Source organism: Oncorhynchus mykiss, chromosome 16 (assembly GCF_057628025.1).
Source record: "Oncorhynchus mykiss isolate SJ-2025 chromosome 16, ASM5762802v1, whole genome shotgun sequence".
NCBI classification, from domain to species: domain Eukaryota; kingdom Metazoa; phylum Chordata; class Actinopteri; order Salmoniformes; family Salmonidae; genus Oncorhynchus; species Oncorhynchus mykiss.
The window spans coordinates 25,041,810-25,058,483 of record NC_143037.1 but is presented as its reverse complement, the minus strand read 5'-3'; the positions used below and the strand labels follow the sequence as shown (position 1 = coordinate 25,058,483).

The 16,674-nt window shown below is 40.9% G+C and overlaps 1 protein-coding gene across 1 annotated transcript in view; it reads left to right on the top strand.

Annotated features, from left to right (window-relative positions):
- Positions 1–15,729, top strand: part of acsl5 (acyl-CoA synthetase long chain family member 5) — a 34,004-nt gene extending 18,275 nt beyond the window's left edge. The window contains exons 11-21 of the mRNA XM_036946598.2: positions 2,594–2,671; positions 3,002–3,136; positions 3,522–3,656; positions 3,884–3,979; positions 4,857–4,929; positions 5,228–5,316; positions 7,077–7,193; positions 13,544–13,687; positions 13,804–13,905; positions 14,353–14,424; positions 15,441–15,729. Of these exons, the coding sequence (XP_036802493.2) occupies positions 2,594–2,671; positions 3,002–3,136; positions 3,522–3,656; positions 3,884–3,979; positions 4,857–4,929; positions 5,228–5,316; positions 7,077–7,193; positions 13,544–13,687; positions 13,804–13,905; positions 14,353–14,424; positions 15,441–15,578 (1,179 nt within the window). The 3' untranslated portion in view covers positions 15,579–15,729. The remainder of the gene's footprint in view (positions 1–2,593; positions 2,672–3,001; positions 3,137–3,521; positions 3,657–3,883; positions 3,980–4,856; positions 4,930–5,227; positions 5,317–7,076; positions 7,194–13,543; positions 13,688–13,803; positions 13,906–14,352; positions 14,425–15,440) is intronic.
- Positions 15,730–16,674: the final 945 nt, after the last annotated feature.

Genomic DNA, 16,674 nt, shown 5'->3' with positions numbered 1-16,674 from the left:
GGTTTAGAAATAACAGCACTTTTTGCACAAAAGTTGTATTCCCCCCCAAAAGAAATGCTTACAGCCCCTGTTATTGTCATGGTGAGAGGTTAGCATCTCTTTGATATTTGTGTGTCTGTAACTTTCTCACTCAAAACAAGGTTGATTATTAAAATCAGATCTAGCAATAATATCAAGGGGCCACAAATCCAGGGCTTAAAAACAAAGCTGTCATTGTACGCTGATGATTCATGTTTTCTTTTAAAACCACATTTAGAATCCCTCCACAGCCTCATAGAGGATCTAGATACTTTCTCTAACCTCTCTGGATTACAACCAAATTATGATAAGTGTACTATATGACATATTGGATCACTAAAAAAATACAACTGTTACATTACCATGTAGTTTACCAATAAAATGGTCTGAAGGTGAAGTGGACATACTCAGGAAGAGAGAAATGATCTCAATACAATACATTTGAATAGAAAATGAGCAAAAATAGATAGGATCTTACTATAATGGAAAGGAACATACCTGTCTATTTGTGAAAAAAAACACCCTGATTAACTCTTAAGTCATATCCCAGTTTACCTATTTGCTTATGGCCTTGCCTACACCCAACGGCTTGTTTTTTCAATTATTTGAGCAAAAAAATAGAAAATGTTATTTGGAACGGCAATTCAGATAAACGGGCCTATTTATATAATGCTATTTTAAAAACAAACCATAGAAAGTTTGTTGCAATTTCAGTTTAATCCATCAGAATAGACCGAACAAGTATTACAACTAATATTATGGTTAACCTCAAATATACTAATTGCTAAAAGAAGAACGTCAATAAAACATTTTTTTTTATTTATTCTGTATTATCTTTGTAAATTATATCCTTAAATAGGACTGGTGGAGTTATGTTACGCATGCAGCTTACAAAATATATGGAAATGTCTGCTCTACCCAAAATTACAACCAACTACTTGCAGCATTTGCGCAAAAGTTGAAGAGGCAAGTGGAGGGGAGGGAGGGGGGAGGGGGGGGGGGGGGAGTAAGGAACTTGTCTGTTGGCCCTGCATTAAAGAACACAATTGGTTAAAGAATATTGTGATAAATAAAAAAGTATACCAGTTTCATTTAAGGACCAAAAAACTGACAGCTGTGCCATACAGATTGCAAAATAGTTGGGAAGAGATTTTCGATGTACCGATTCCATGGCACATGGTTTATGAACTGATACACAAAACGACGGCGGATTCAAAAATTCTTGCAACCAATAGAATGTTATATATTGGGGATATAACCATCCCAGCTCTGCAAATTTTGGTACTGTCCATATGTAGCTTGTTTTTGGTGGCAGATTCAGGAATGGCTGAAGAATTGCAACATTTACCTCAAGCTAACTCTGCAAATAGCACTGCTGGGGGATTTGAAAGGCATAGTCAATGGGTTAATAATATAATAATACTCTTAACAAAAAAACATATATATATATTTACAATCTGTAGAAACTATGAGAATAGAAAGGTTCAGAACTTTTGTGAAACATCACAGCACAGTTGACAAATGTATGGCAAATAGAAGTCAAAACTGGATGGTGTTCAGAGATAGATGGGAGGGGTTGAGGGTAGCTGAAGGATGGGACTAAAAACAAACAAAACATAACTATTGTAAAAATATACTGTGTCCGTAAAATATATATAGTATGTATAAACTGGAAGTAGAATCCTAAATGTTGTTGTCAATTAGTTTACTTCAATTACGGGAGGGGTGGTAGGGTTAGGGGATAGTAATATAGGAAAATATTTTATACTGAACAAAAATATAAACGCAACCATTTCAACGATTTTTTTGAGTTACAGTTCATGTAAGGAAATCAGTCAATTGAAATAAATCCATTAGGCCCTAATCTATAGATTTCACATGACTGGGCAGGGGCTCAGCCATGGGATGGGCCTGGAAGGGTATAGGCCCAGCCACTGGGGAGACGGGCCCAGCCAATCAGAATGATTTTTTCCCGACAAACCTTTATTACAGACAGAAATACTCAGTAGTTTTTTCAGCTGTCAGGGTGGCTGGTCTCAGACGATCACGCAGTTGAAGAAGCCGGATGTGAAGGTCCTGGTCTGACATGGTTACACGTGGTCTGCGGTTGTGAGGCTAGTTGGAGGTACTGCCAAATTCTCTAAAATGACATTCGATGTGGCTTGTGGTAGAGAAATTAACATTAAATGATCTGGCAACAGCTCTGGTGGACATTCCTGCAGTCAGCATGCCAATTGCATGCTCCCTCAAAACGCTCCCTCAAAGGGATTTAAACAAATTTGTGCACAAAAAATAATAATTCACAGACCCAATACTTTTGGAGCTAACTGTAGTAATTGAATATGATCACTGTGATCTTATCCTTGTGTGTGTGTGTGTGTGTGTGTGTATGGGGGGGGGGGGGGGGTTGCATATGTGTGTGGGAGAAAAAGAGAAAGAGAGAGATCTTATAATAATGTAGCTTCTTGTGAATGGCAAAAAGAGAGGCGAGCATTCACATGGGATTTGGTTCTGGATTGCCGAGATTTGTAGTCTTGTAATCATAACCTTCTGAATCAATTTGTGTCCCTCACAGATTTCCGTGGTTCCTACTACTCAGGATGTGTCCATCTCCTTCCTGCCTCTGGCACACATGTTTGAGAGGGTTGTACAGGTGAGTTCACAGTCTAACTGCAAACTGGTATTGAATATTTTGCATTAACTCAACATTATCTTTGAGTACCTCCAGCTTTAGCATGGAATCCATGACAAGTACTTTATGACAAATAGTTACTTTTTACAATGTATTAATTTAGTATTTTATCCAGGCAAGTCAATGAGGAACAAATTATTCTTTCTTGTTACAAAAAAAAAAAGTTTTCTATTGACAAGTGACATTTATCTCTTACATTTTTCACCTATGGGAGCAGAGGACATTGAGTTCACTGAGTTGAGTATTGAGGCTGATGGATGCTAGTCTAGAAGTGCTTGTGTTCTCTCCCAGACAGTGCTGTACGGTGCTGGGGCCAGGGTTGGATTCTTTCAGGGAGACATTAAACTACTGCCAGACGACATGAAGTACCTGCAGCCCACCGTCTTCCCCGTGGTGCCGCGACTTCTGAACCGCGTATATGACAAAGTGAGTTATTAGTCTGCTGAAGTGTGCACTCATACTGTACACTAACCCCACCACTAATATCAGCGCTTTACGTAAACCTTACCCACAGCAAATTGTTGCGTGTCAATAGAGTTACAGAGTTACAGTTACAGAGTTACAGTTACAGAGTTACAGTTGAGAGCTGTAATGGATAGTTTGAACATCTACAGACCATTCAAAATTGATGTAGTTCTGTCCTTGAGCTGTTCTTGACTATTAATGTTCTGTATTATGTCATGTTTCATGTGGACCCCAGGAAGATTAGCGGCTGCTTTTGAATAAGCTAACGGGGATCCAAATAAATACCAAAGAGGACTATCTATATAATATGAGACCAAAATGAGTATCCTTTCTCTTTCTACTGTAGGTCCAAAGTGGAGCCCAGACCCCCTTCAAAAAATGGCTCCTGAATTTTGCCATTGACAGAAAGCTTGCCGAAGTTAAGGAGGGTGTCATCAGAAAAGACAGTATATGGGACAAGCTCATCTTCCACAAAGTTCAGGTATTGTACTCTCTAAGTAGGAGTGAGTCATCGTGTTCAAGGAGGTCAACAATGCTATTGCCAATGTTGTGCCAACAATCCTTGGAGGCTACATGTAAACCGTTTCCTGTGCCTAAAAAGGCAACAGGGGAGAATAAGAATGTTCCACTGCAGGGGCTGTGAATTGGGAGGTTGTTATGTTACAGAATGCTCTACAATCTAGAACGTGTCGTGTCGGTTCTCTGCAGGAGTCGTTGGGGGGACGTGTGCGAGTGATGGTGACGGGAGCAGCGCCCATCTCTCCCTCCGTTCTCAACTTCCTGCGGGCATCTCTGGGGTGTCAGGTACTTTAGCACCATCTACCCATCTATTATCTACCATAGATCTACCGTCTACCCATCCATTTTTTTTCTACCACTCAAAAGGGCTTTTCACACTGCATGTTCTTGGCCCATGGCTATTCTTTACCCTAGCTTACGCTGTTTTTACACAAGCATGTGTTAACCCTGGGCTAACGGAAACCCAGCGGTCACTTTTTGGAGTAGAATATTCAAATTAGATGACATTGGAGCTCTGTGATTGAAGTGCAGTGTGAACAGGACTTAAAGGGTTTCCAAAACTCTTTAGTGAGACACCTCCGTCAATGATCATATACATATTACTGTGTCAAGGAGAACTTGTCAAAACAGGTCATGACTCACATCAAATACACCTAGAAAGCAGTCAAATAGATGCTTCAACATCACACACACTTGCCACTGGAAGGTGTTAACAATACCCGAGTTGCCAGTTTGATTCCTACATATATGGGTAATTTCTATTGAATTAACATGCTGAGGTAGGTCACTTTGGATAATAACAAGACCGTATTATAAAGTATAAATGAAAAAAGAACATACCCTGACCAAACAAGGATACATTTGTAAAATAAAAATCACCGTTGCACACCTAGAATTTTTGAAGTCTTCATCAGAATCCCTGCAAGGAGAGAATAGTGTGCGACTTCCATTATATTTTCTGTAAAGACCATAAGTTTGTCATTATTATATAATGAAACCAATCCTGTGCCATTGTGGATCTTGTAATAGCATTGAGCAACTGAGGCCATGTGCTTTTGTTTGGAGAGCAGAGATGACCTCAAATGTATTGATCTGTCCGTGTCGCTGTGACAACCAGATCTCATTGACCCTACTGATCTCTCGGTTCTGATTGGTTCTCCAGATTTTTGAGGCATACGGCCAAACAGAGTGTACTGCCGCCTGCTCTTTCACTATGCCGGGAGACGCCACTTCTGGTATGTCACTACAAATATTTACAACCTCACAGAGGATGCTAAATTAAAAGGATAGTTCACCTAAATGTCTAGTTTTTTGTTTACTTACACTAAAAGCAGTCTATGGACAAGGAGAGACTGCAATCCATGCTTTGTGTTTGTTTACCTAGCCACTTGTACCAACCGCAATGTAACTTTGTAATTTGGTTGAACTATCCCTTTAAGTTGAGAACACTTGCATCCTTTCTTCTTACTTCCTTCTCAAAATAGGGACCTTATATATTCACCCAAATTATATAACAGGTGTTTCTTTCCTCAGGGCATGTTGGAGCTCCTATACCTTGTAACATTGTGAAACTGGTTGATGTTGAAGAGATGAACTACTTTGCTTCCAATGGTGAAGGGGAGGTAAGTGGTTGTCACTACCTAGCCATGCTGCAATGTATGGAAAAACAAAAAAAATGTAAAAGAACATTTTTCAACTTCCCTTGGGTGTTGTATTCTTCAAACCATAAAACTATCTGGTTATTTAGTAAATGTTCAGAATAATCTGGCTATCATTTTTGGAGAATGTAGCAATGTCAGGGGTCATTCAAAAGCATTGGGGGGGGGGGGGGGGGGCATGGTATTTCCCACGATTTCCCCAGACTTCTTAATTTGTAGAAAATTAGCTCAAAGGCACAATATGTAGCTTTTTGGGCGACGCGACCAAATCCGCATACACATGTGAGTTATAGATCTGTCATTGTCTTTGAAAGCAAGTCTGAAAAGTGGCAGGACTGTTCTTTGTGCTCTATGTCTTTACTTACTGTTCTTAACCCTTGTGTTGTCTTAAGGTAAAAAATGACCTGCCACTGTGTTTAACAGCGGCGAAAACCCCCTAAATGATATTTTTTAAACTTGAAATGTAATGACTTTTCCAAAAGTGACCCGAACATTAGAAAAAGTGAAACATCGCCTTTGTTCCTATTTCCATGAAAGCTGTACACCACCAGGGTACAAAGATTGTCTTAGGGTCATTTATTACCTGGCAGTTATAAAATAATTTACACACCACAAAAACTATACGTATACACACACAAAATTTAGAATATGTGTGCTACTGATTGAACTCAGCCAGCAGCTCCTGAAGAGGAAGATAGCCATGGTTGGCACAGTTAGAAAGAACAAGCCTGAGCTACCCCCTGCACTCCTCACAACAAGGGGGAAAGAGGCCTTCTCAACAAAGTTTGCATTCACACCCACCACCACTCTAGTTTCTTACCTCCCAAAAAGGAACAAGAATGTGGTCCTCGTGAGCACACTGCACAAAACGGTTGAGATCAGTGATCGTGAGGACAGGAAGCTAGCCATCATCCTGGACTACAACCACAAAAAAGGAGGCATGGACAATCTGGACAAGTTGATTGGAACTTACAGCTGCAGGAGGATGACTGCCTGGCCCCTGGTCATCTTTCATAACATCATTGATGTGTCCTCATACAATGCCTTCGTGATATGGAACAAGATCAACCCTATCCGGATGCCTGATAAGCGGAACAAGAGGGTGTTCCTGGAACAGCTGGGAAAGGCACTTGTAACCCCACACATTCAAAGAAGGGAGCACCTCCACCGCACAGAAGCCTCTGCAGCACTTGTGAAAGCTGTCCTGATCCACCTGAGACTGCAGCGAAGGCGGGTCAATTTTTACCCTTAGGACAAGGGGAGTATACAGAATGTTAAGACTACACAATAGTTAAGTTGCTTCTTTTTAATGTCAGTTTTGCACACCAGCTTCAAATAACTGATATATTTTTGGTTATTGAAAATATATTTCAAAGAAGATGTTTAGATGTTAAGATGATCCTCTACAATGATTCTCTACACATTGTTTGTTCAGTCACAAACAAATGAAATTTATGCAAAAAAAAATAAATAATTGCATACAGTAAATGGTGGAGTGATTTTTGCATTTTGCAGCTTTTACTTTCATTTATCATATATATATTTTCTCTCTTAGTTTAACCTTTTGAATGAATTGGTTTCTATGGTTTGCCTGCCTTAGAACTAGGAGCTGGAGTTTTTCCTGGTCAGGTCACATGGCCTGATCAGGTCACATGGTCCCCGGCCGTACTCAGAACACAAGGAGAACACTTCACTTACTGATGCATACTTTTCTATTTTCTCAGGTCTGTATCAAAGGTAAAAACGTGTTCATCGGATATCTGAAAGACCCTGAGAAGACAGCAGAGGCCCTGGACAAAGATGGCTGGCTACACACCGGAGACATTGGCAAATGGCTACCGGTGAGATTCTCGTAGATACAAACTGAACCGTGGGAACAATAAAATAACCTGAATTTATCTCCGCATACAATCAATCTGACATCAATTTCCATGACAGTGGTAGAGGAGTTTAATATCAGGACCGAGTAGAATAGCTTTCCGGCTCTCTCCTGTTCATTCATCTCAAAGCCAGACAAGCAATCAGTGGGGTGAATTACTGGGGTTGTGTGTCATCTGCAGCATCGTTATACTTTCCAAACCCAACTGTTCTATTATTACAAGCAGGACAAAGGGCAGTGCAGATCTGAATTGAAGATCTGATTCAAGATTTCACTATTTCTATACTGGGGTCTACATCATCATCAGCAGGGCCATTTTATTGTCGTAGTTGTACAAGGTCATACAGTGTCTTGATTTATAAAATGTACACCGTTTTTAATACAACATTTCAGTTACAAAAATGTCTAAATGCATTTTTTTTTTAAAACAATAAATCACATTTTCAAGTTCAATGGTTATGAAACAAAACATGGACATACAAAGATTGGATCATACAATTGTGTCTAAGGACATTATAAACGAGACCCCAAGACTGTCATTATTTGTAAGCAGAACTGGCTTTGCAGGCTGACATAGGGCCCGATTCCGACGGGAGTGAAGGGTAAATGGAACGTACTGTAATTTCCCTTTTATGCACTTTTCTCCATGAGTACTCTAATAGTGTGCTATTCACATGCTATTTGTTTTGGTCCTGATTCAGACTTAGGAAATAGCACCTTTCCTACAGTATGCACTTCTCTGTAGTTGGTATTCAGACTTACCTTATGAAGGTGCGTAATGGGCTTTGTAGGTGTGGATCCCTTGCATGCGCTGAATAAGTGTAATTAACCACTGGCAACACTCCTATGTTCTGGCCAACAGATTTTCTCATGGATTTTTAATTTCAGTACATTTATATTAAGCCATCTTTAAATACAGTGCACCTTTTAGCTGACAGACTCAGAATATTAGGGATAAATGAAAGAAAGCCATCTAAATATATGCATATTCATCATCTTTTCAGCAGAAATTGTTAGATACATTTAATTATTTTTAAATACAAATTTTGTACAATAGTAGGCTGTATCGCGTCTTGCGTGCACTAACCATGGAACTGTGTGACGACACAGTTTAGAGTAGCATGCACATGGATACAGTTTGTGGATTACCTTGACGTTGTGACAGGATGGCCCCCACGCCCACCTCCACCACAAAGGGCAGCGAGGGGTCTGGGTGTTTCAGCAACGGCTGCAGGATTCCACGCCAACTTACGGGGGAACACCTTTGAGGAGAGAGTTGAGAGGCGATGGAGTTCCTGATGAAGCGGTAATAAAAGTTGGGACTTTGTCCCTTTATGGTGGTTGGGACTGGCCATGACCTGACCACCCATCTTCCTTCCTCTCCTCCATAACCACTCCCTGTGGGCTGATCCCATATCCCAAGACGGAAACCTGATGGAACGGGTTAGTATGTAGCGGACATCGTTGAAGCTGGTGTCCCTCCTGGCCATAATAGGGACAGAGCCCCAATTGCTTCCGGCGGCATCACTCAGCCGCGGGGAGGCGTGTAGCCCCTACCTCCAAGGGGTCAGGCTTAAACTCATATCCGTCAACGAAAGAGGGAGAGAGGCGATGGAGTGCCAATGCTCCCGAAGGAGTTATCCAGACGGATGGTCATCATGATGAGTGCATCCAATGAGAGGGTGTCGTCTCGGCATGCCAGCTTTGTCTGGACCTCCTCACGCAAATCCTCTTCGGAATAAGGTGTGGAGCGACGGCTCATTCCATCTGCTGGATGCTGCCAATGTACGAAAGGTGAGTGCGAACTCCGCAACAGTCTGGTCCTGCCGTAGTTGGAGTAGTGCTCACCCCCCCTCTCTGCCCTCCGGTGGATAATCGAAGCCTCCTCTGAACAGCTCCATGAACCTCCCATAAGAACCCAGCTTCTCCCCTCTCCCAGATGGCCGTATTCGATCCAAACGCATACCCTGTCAACAGGGAAATAACCTTGGCAACTTTGGACCGCTCGGTAGTGGGGGCACCCGTTTGCTCAGCAAAATAGAGGGAGCACTGGAGAAGGAAGCCACGATATTTGAATGGAGTCACGTCATATTTGTCATGAAGGGAAAAACGGGCATCACTGACCAGAGCAGACTGCTGAATGGGCTGGCTCGCTGGGTCGACTCATGGTAGAGGATCCTCCGCTCGTTGGGGGTGACGCCTCTTAGAGGACCTCATCCACCACCCTCCCTAGTTGCGCTAGCTGATTGTGGTGCCGGCGAAGTAGGTCTCCCTGTTCGTCAACCATCTGGGAGATGTCTCGGTTGGCTGCTGCTTCCATTTTGAGAGGCAAGATTCTGTAATGTAATGTAGATGCAGGGAGTCAGGAAACAAGTGCAGTTAGTGAGTTAATTACAAAGAACATTGATGGATGCAAACCAAAGGCACTGTCTAACATGGAAAACATAGACAACATTGCCTGGTGGGTGATAAAAAAAAAAAAAGGAGTGCTATATAAAGAGAAGTAATCAGGGTAGTGATGGAGTCCAGGTGTGGCTCATAACGAAGCGCAGGTGTGCGTAATGAGGGTTGCCAGGCCCGGTGGTGAGTAGAATGGAGACGTGGAGCACTGGAGAGGGGGAGCGGAGGTAGACATGACAGGCTATAACCTATACAGTACCAGTCAAAAATTGGACACACCTACTCATTCAAGGGTTTTCATTATTTTTTACTATTTTCTACAGTGTAGAATAATAGTGAAGACATCACAGCCATGAAATAATAAATATGGAATCATATAGTAACAAAAAATGTTTAAACAAATCAAAATATATAATCCTCCACACACTTCATTTATTCGATTGCCACTCAAACATACTTAAGTTCAAGGTCAGAATACGCATAGAGAGAAAAGTACATAAAAAAGGAATAACTCTGGTCAGAATCTGGCTTTTTGGGTGGAGATAGAATAAATGAAGGTGTGGCAGAGGTGTGTGTCTAGTGTCTCTGATCTTGACTTAATTCCCCAGTGGTGGAAAAAGTCATTTTCATAAGATACCTTATTAGAAAATTAAGTAGAAAATGAAAGTCGCCCAGTAACATACTTCTTAAGCTAAATTCTAAAAGTATTTGGTTTAAATTATACTTAAGTATCAAAAGTAAAAGTACAAGTATAAATAAATAACAATTCCTTTTATAAAGCAAACCAAACCAAACAGATAGCCAGGGGCATGCTCGAACACTCAGACATAATTTACCAACGAAGCATGTGTGTTGAGTGAGTCTACCAGATCAGAGGCAGTTGGGATGACCAGCGATGTTCTCTTGATAAGTGTGTGAATCAGACAATTTTCCTGTCTTGCTAAGCATTCAAATGTAACGAATACTTTTGGGAGTCAAGGAAAATGTACGGAGTAAAAAGTACATGATTGTCTTTAAGAATGTAGGGAAGTAAAAGTTGTAAAAAATATAAATAGTAAAGTAAAGTACAGATACCCCAAAAAATACTAAGTGCTTTACACTCACTGTAATTCCTTAATTATTCCACCACCTGTACACGCAAGGAAACCATGAATAACGTCTAGCAAACAAACCAGTTCCAAGTGGTTCCAAGTGGATTTTTTTCAGATAGAAATAACACCATTCTCCATGCACTGTCATTTACAACTTGATAAGGGCCATTGATAAGAGCCAGGTAAATGAGTAATCCATTTGGAAAAGGAAATTGTAAATATAAATGACACTTGTTTTAGATATATTTGACCTAGTAAACGCTGGAGACAAATGTGAAACCAGTCATATGGCAGCAAACTGAAACATATCAACTTTCCCACAGTAGTGTTTAATAAATGCTGTTACATTACGAAAAATGTCAATTGTATGGCCTTTTAACTTGCAAGGAGGGGCGCTCTTGAATGTCTTAATTATAAGCTAACACGTTTCCTATTTCTATCATGTTAAATAATAGCCACTATCAGTACTGACTGTCAGTAGGCCTAATAACAACACATATTGCACTGCAAATTTGACTGTTTGATCCCTTCAGGTGGTATTGCCTATTGTACATTAACATCATTACATTGATTTGTTAACATTCATTTGCTTCCTCTGTAAACGGTCATGTGAATGTTGATGAGGATCATTAGTAACAGTGGATAATGATATTTTTTAAAAGACATGTAGGCTAATTAAATTGTAATGGAGCGGAGCGCAGACCAAGCCATAACAGTTTGAACCAGCCACTGTGCCACGACTGTGTCATCACACAGTTCCATGGTTAGTGCAGGCAATAGGCGAGGGTATAGCCTGCTATTATACACTATTCTCCCTATTATAATTCTATGTACACTAATCTTCCAACATTACCATGGGATAATTTTTTTATTAATCAACTCACCGTTTTCTTTCTTTCGTGTGTAAAGGCTCTCCAAACCTGTTTTTTATGATTCATAAATACTTTCCTAACCCTAATTATAAACTGAGTGGTTCGAGCCCTGAATGCTGATTGGCTGACAGGCGTGGTATATCAGACCTTATACCGCGGGTATGACAAAACACTTATTTTTAGTGCTCTAATTACGTTGGTAACCAGTTTATAATAACAATAAGGCACCTCGGGGGTTTGTGGTATAAGGCCAATATACCACGGCTAAGGGCTGTATCCAGGCACTCTGTGATGCGTCGTGCTTAAGAACAGCCCTTGGTATATTGGCCATTTTTTTTTAAATGGGGGGGTAGATCTGCTTAAATATTCCAGATAGATTGTGGCTTCCATCAATGTAATTGTCTGCATCATTTCAAATCCCCCATATATATTTTTGTAAATATATAAAATATGTGTATATATATAAAATATATTAATATATTTTAATATATTTTCCTTTATTATTTTCAGAGTATTTTTTAAAACTATCAATTGGTGCTGAAACAGACGAATATGCATATATTTAGATGACTTTCTTTCATTGATCCCTAATATTCTGAACCAGTTCTCTTTATATGTTCTATTGAGTCTGTCAGTAGAATTCAAACTAAAAGGTACAGCGTATTTAAAGAGACGGTTTAAGATAAATGTACTGAATTGAAAAATCCATGAGAAAAATCTGTTGGCCAGCATGTAGAAGGGTTTTCAGCTGGTTAATTCAATTTATTCAGTGCGCGCCAGGGAACCACTCCTACAAAGCCCGTTATGCGCCTTCACAAGGTAGGTCTGAATACAAAACTACTCAGAAGGGCGTAGGAAAGGTGTGCATAAGAAAGGCGTCATTTCCTAAGTCGGAATCCGGTCTATATAGAACAGTGAATGATGATGCATTCATGTGCTACCGAAATTATTGGTAACTCTGGAAACTTGGAGAGTTATGTGCCAAAACGCATCATAACGCCAAAAACTGGTCTTAATGAGCTTCCAAGTGGGAAATACGAGTAGGAGAATCAGTTTCCCAGTTGGATAGTGAGTTTCCCAATTCTGAGTAGCACATGAATGCTGCATGACTTGGCATAGGCCCAGGGTCAGTTTTATCACCTGTGAGGGCTGTGTCACAGATGTTACAGACGTCAGATGTTGGACCTGTCCTAACCCCCTAAGGCCATTAGCCTAGTTAACGATCTCTCCCTCTGCACTCTGTGGCCTCACCAGCCTCAACATGGGACGTTCATTATCTGAGAAAAGAAGGGGGAGAGAGAGGGTGGGGGGGGGGGGGGGGGGTAAGATAAAGGTAATTGAGTTAATTGATTCGCTCTGTCATAATGTAGGCCCTTTTTAATTTCTCCAGGGGACCCTTTCTTTCTCAACACAGACAGATGGCATGTCCATTAGGGACCTGTCTAAGCTTGCTCTTAGGTTTCAGTAATTACACACGCGTGTGTGTGAATGTGGTGTATGTGTGTGTGTGTGCATATGTATGTCTGTTTACCAGAGGAAGCTGGTGGTAGGAGCTACAGGAGAACGGTCTCATTGTAACAACTGGAATGGAATTAATGGAATAGAGTCATGTGGTTTCCATGTTTGATTTGTTTGACTCCATTGCACATATTCCATTGCAGCCATTACAATGAGCCCGTTCTCCTATAGCTCCTCCCACCAGCCTCCTCTGGTAAACACACATATATGTGCACGCACACACTTTTACGTAACTCAGTAATTATCTTTTCTCGTTCTCTCTCTATACTTATATCCTAGAGGCATATTTTGTTTATAAGGCTCATGATATGAGCAATCATGATGACATACTGTATTACTCAAGATACAATCTAGTTCCTTGGCGATTTCCGATTGACAAGTTAGGATAATGTATATCTTGTTGAAAATACTAATGATCAAAATGATGGCAGAGTGGAGTCTTGAAGATTGTTGACCGCAAGAAGAATATCTTCAAGCTGGCTCAGGGAGAGTACATCGCCCCGGAGAGGATAGAGAACGTGTACATCCGCAGTGCACCTGTAGCCCAGGTGTTTGTCCATGGAGACAGTCTTCAGGTACAACACACACGCACAGCATAAAAACTTACACACATTTAAGCACACATGCCAAGCACAAACATTTCAGCAGCATACAATACTTAGACAGAATGTGTGTGTGTGTGTGTGTCTAGGCCAGCTTGGTAGCCATTGTGGTCCCTGACCCAGAGGTCCTGCCAGGTTTCGCCCAGAAACTAGGAGTCCAGGGTTCTCATGAGGAGCTGTGCAAAAGCCAAGTGAGTGCTCTATCAGAACCTTTCCACTAATAACGTTGTCAGAATACCAGCATCATGTTCATTACTTAGCCACCAAACGGAAGCAAATGGACTGAAACAGAGATGGACTACCTATAATAATCAATAAGACTTATTTTCATTTTCTGTTCCAAAATGTTTTAAAACACTGTCCGTTGCGTGCCCTAATGAACATGACCTTGGGATTCATTCATCAAACAAAAGTGTGATTGTCCATAATGCTCTTCATACATTTGCACAGATACAAAGGACATACAAATATTGTATAAATGCTTGTCCATACATTGGGTGCCACTAAACACAAAACTGCTACTACAGTCCAAGTGCTTCACAAGACCATGTTTCCAATGCACTCCTGACTGAAGCAAATCTATTTCGTACCACTGAATGATGGCCTGAGTTTGACCTCTCCTTTTTTTCCTGCGGCAGGAAATCAAAAAGGCCATTATCGCTGACCTGGTCAAGCTGGGCCGGCAAGCAGGGCTGAAGTCATTCGAACAGGTGAGCGTTTCTTTTCAACATGCTTTCACCGATCCCCATTAAGACCTGGGCCCGTATTCATAAAGCGCAGAGTAGGTGTGCTGATCTAAGATCAGTCCCCCCTGTCTATGTCATCTTTTTCATGATGATCTAAAAACAGTGGTTCTCACACCTCTCCTCTGAGACCCCACCCCTGCCATTCCATGAATTTGAGCTATTCCAGAGCTAGCACACCTGAATCAGGTGAGCTAGTTCAGAGCAACAACAAAATTGTGAAACGAGTAGAGGTCCCAGAGGAGAGGTTTGAGAACCACTGACCCTAGATCAGCACTCCTACTCTTAGACACTTTATGAATCTCGTCATTAACTCAGAAGCTCCCTGCCCTTCTTGATTTTATTTCACTCGACATGCCACTTCAAACATACTCTATACTCTTTACTGCAGTTAATCCTAAGTGTGTTGAGCTGATTTTCTCAGTCTGATTTTCTCTGATTTTCTCAGCAACAGTCAATGCTGTGGATTTGCTGTGTGAACTAGCTAAAGGTGGTGGTGAACTACTGAGCAAAGACAGACAAATAGGATTGATGTCAATGTGAATTGGGTTTGAGAAGAGCCAAACCATGAAACTTTGTTGCCCATTTTTGTTTGAAGTCTTGGTTAGACATTTTTAAGCCAACAGCCACATTGTATGTTGACCAGCTCGGTTGCAGAAAAAGTTATGGCTAGATTAGGAAAAGACTAGAGGAGACTAGGGACAAAGGACAAAAACCCTCATGGCCGGTGGTCTCCATGTAATCAATAAATTCACTTGTTGGAGCAGTAATACTGTACACAGGGATTATTTCAGTTCTTACACAGTGACAAAGCCATTTTTGCCTGATGGAAATGACCCAACAACATGGGTCATGTTCATTAGGCACCAATTGGAGGAACAGTAATTTAAAACAGGGAGGAACTACCTTAAAGAATCTGTTGCAAAATGTTTTCAAATGTTTTCCCATTGTGTCCTAATGCGCTGTTTCTATTTGTTGTGCAGGTGAAAGACCTGTACATGCACCCAGAGTTGTTCACCATAGAGAACGGCCTTCTCACTCCTACGCTGAAGGCCAAGAGGGCCGACCTCAAGAAGCTCTTCCAGCCGCAGATCGACAGTCTCTATGCTAGCATGGAGTGACTGGTCTGAGGGGTAGAAGGAGGATGAAGTAGCTTCACTTCCTGTTGACCTTTCAGTCGATAAATACTGTACATTTTATTGAAGAGAGAATTTACATGGGAAATGTGTAATTACTTTTGTTTCATTAAAACAAGCACCACCACTATCAGAGTACCCATTGTTAGCACATAATTTAATAAATTACTGTAACAGTGGAAAAAAAAGTTACATCAAAAATATGCTCAGAATGAGAATTTCTCAATGACATTCACAGTGAATCCATGGAATGAAATTATGATTTTTATATTGACTCCAGAATGAAGCGACATTGTGAACTGTATACACCTCAAGGGCAGCTGGTACTCCCATATAAATATAATTCCTAGAAACATAATTATATTTTTATGGGTCCTCAAATTAGCCATTTATCAATAATAAATAGCCCTGCAAATGTAATTGATAATGGATATGCCATTATGGTGACCTGGGCTCGCATTCCTAAAGTCTGCAGTCCCCACCGCTCTGAAACACTTTGGGAATACGGGCCCAAGTCACCAGTTCAACAATATCTCAACCACTGGAGGGTTACTGGTTTGAATCCCAGTTCAGACAGGGAAATCTGGTGCAGAGTAAGCTGGCAACCAAAGGGTTGCTGGCATCATCTTAGATACCAACAAGTGCCCTTGAGCAAGACACTTAACCCACAAATGTATTTATAAAGCCCTTTTTTACATCAGATGTCACTAAATGTTTATACAGAAACCCAGCCTGAACCTCAAACAGCAAGCAATGCAGATGCAATGCAGATTTGCTTCAAGGTCCCTGCAATAAGGCTGGCTCATTGCTTCCAGCCCCTTCGGGTATACGTGTGTCCTAAAGGTTAGGTTGTGAACCTAGACACATTTAGATTATCTGTAAATTAATGGACAATAAAGTACATCTTGATCTAGGATCAGTCTTTCAAACTATAATGTATAAGATGATATGGACAGAGGGGTCCTGATACTAGATCTGTGCTGAGACACTTTGTTATTAGGGGCCCTGAAGGTTTGCATCACACACACACGACACAGCAGTAAATATACCTAAAAATAACAGTTTCACACAATAAAGTCAA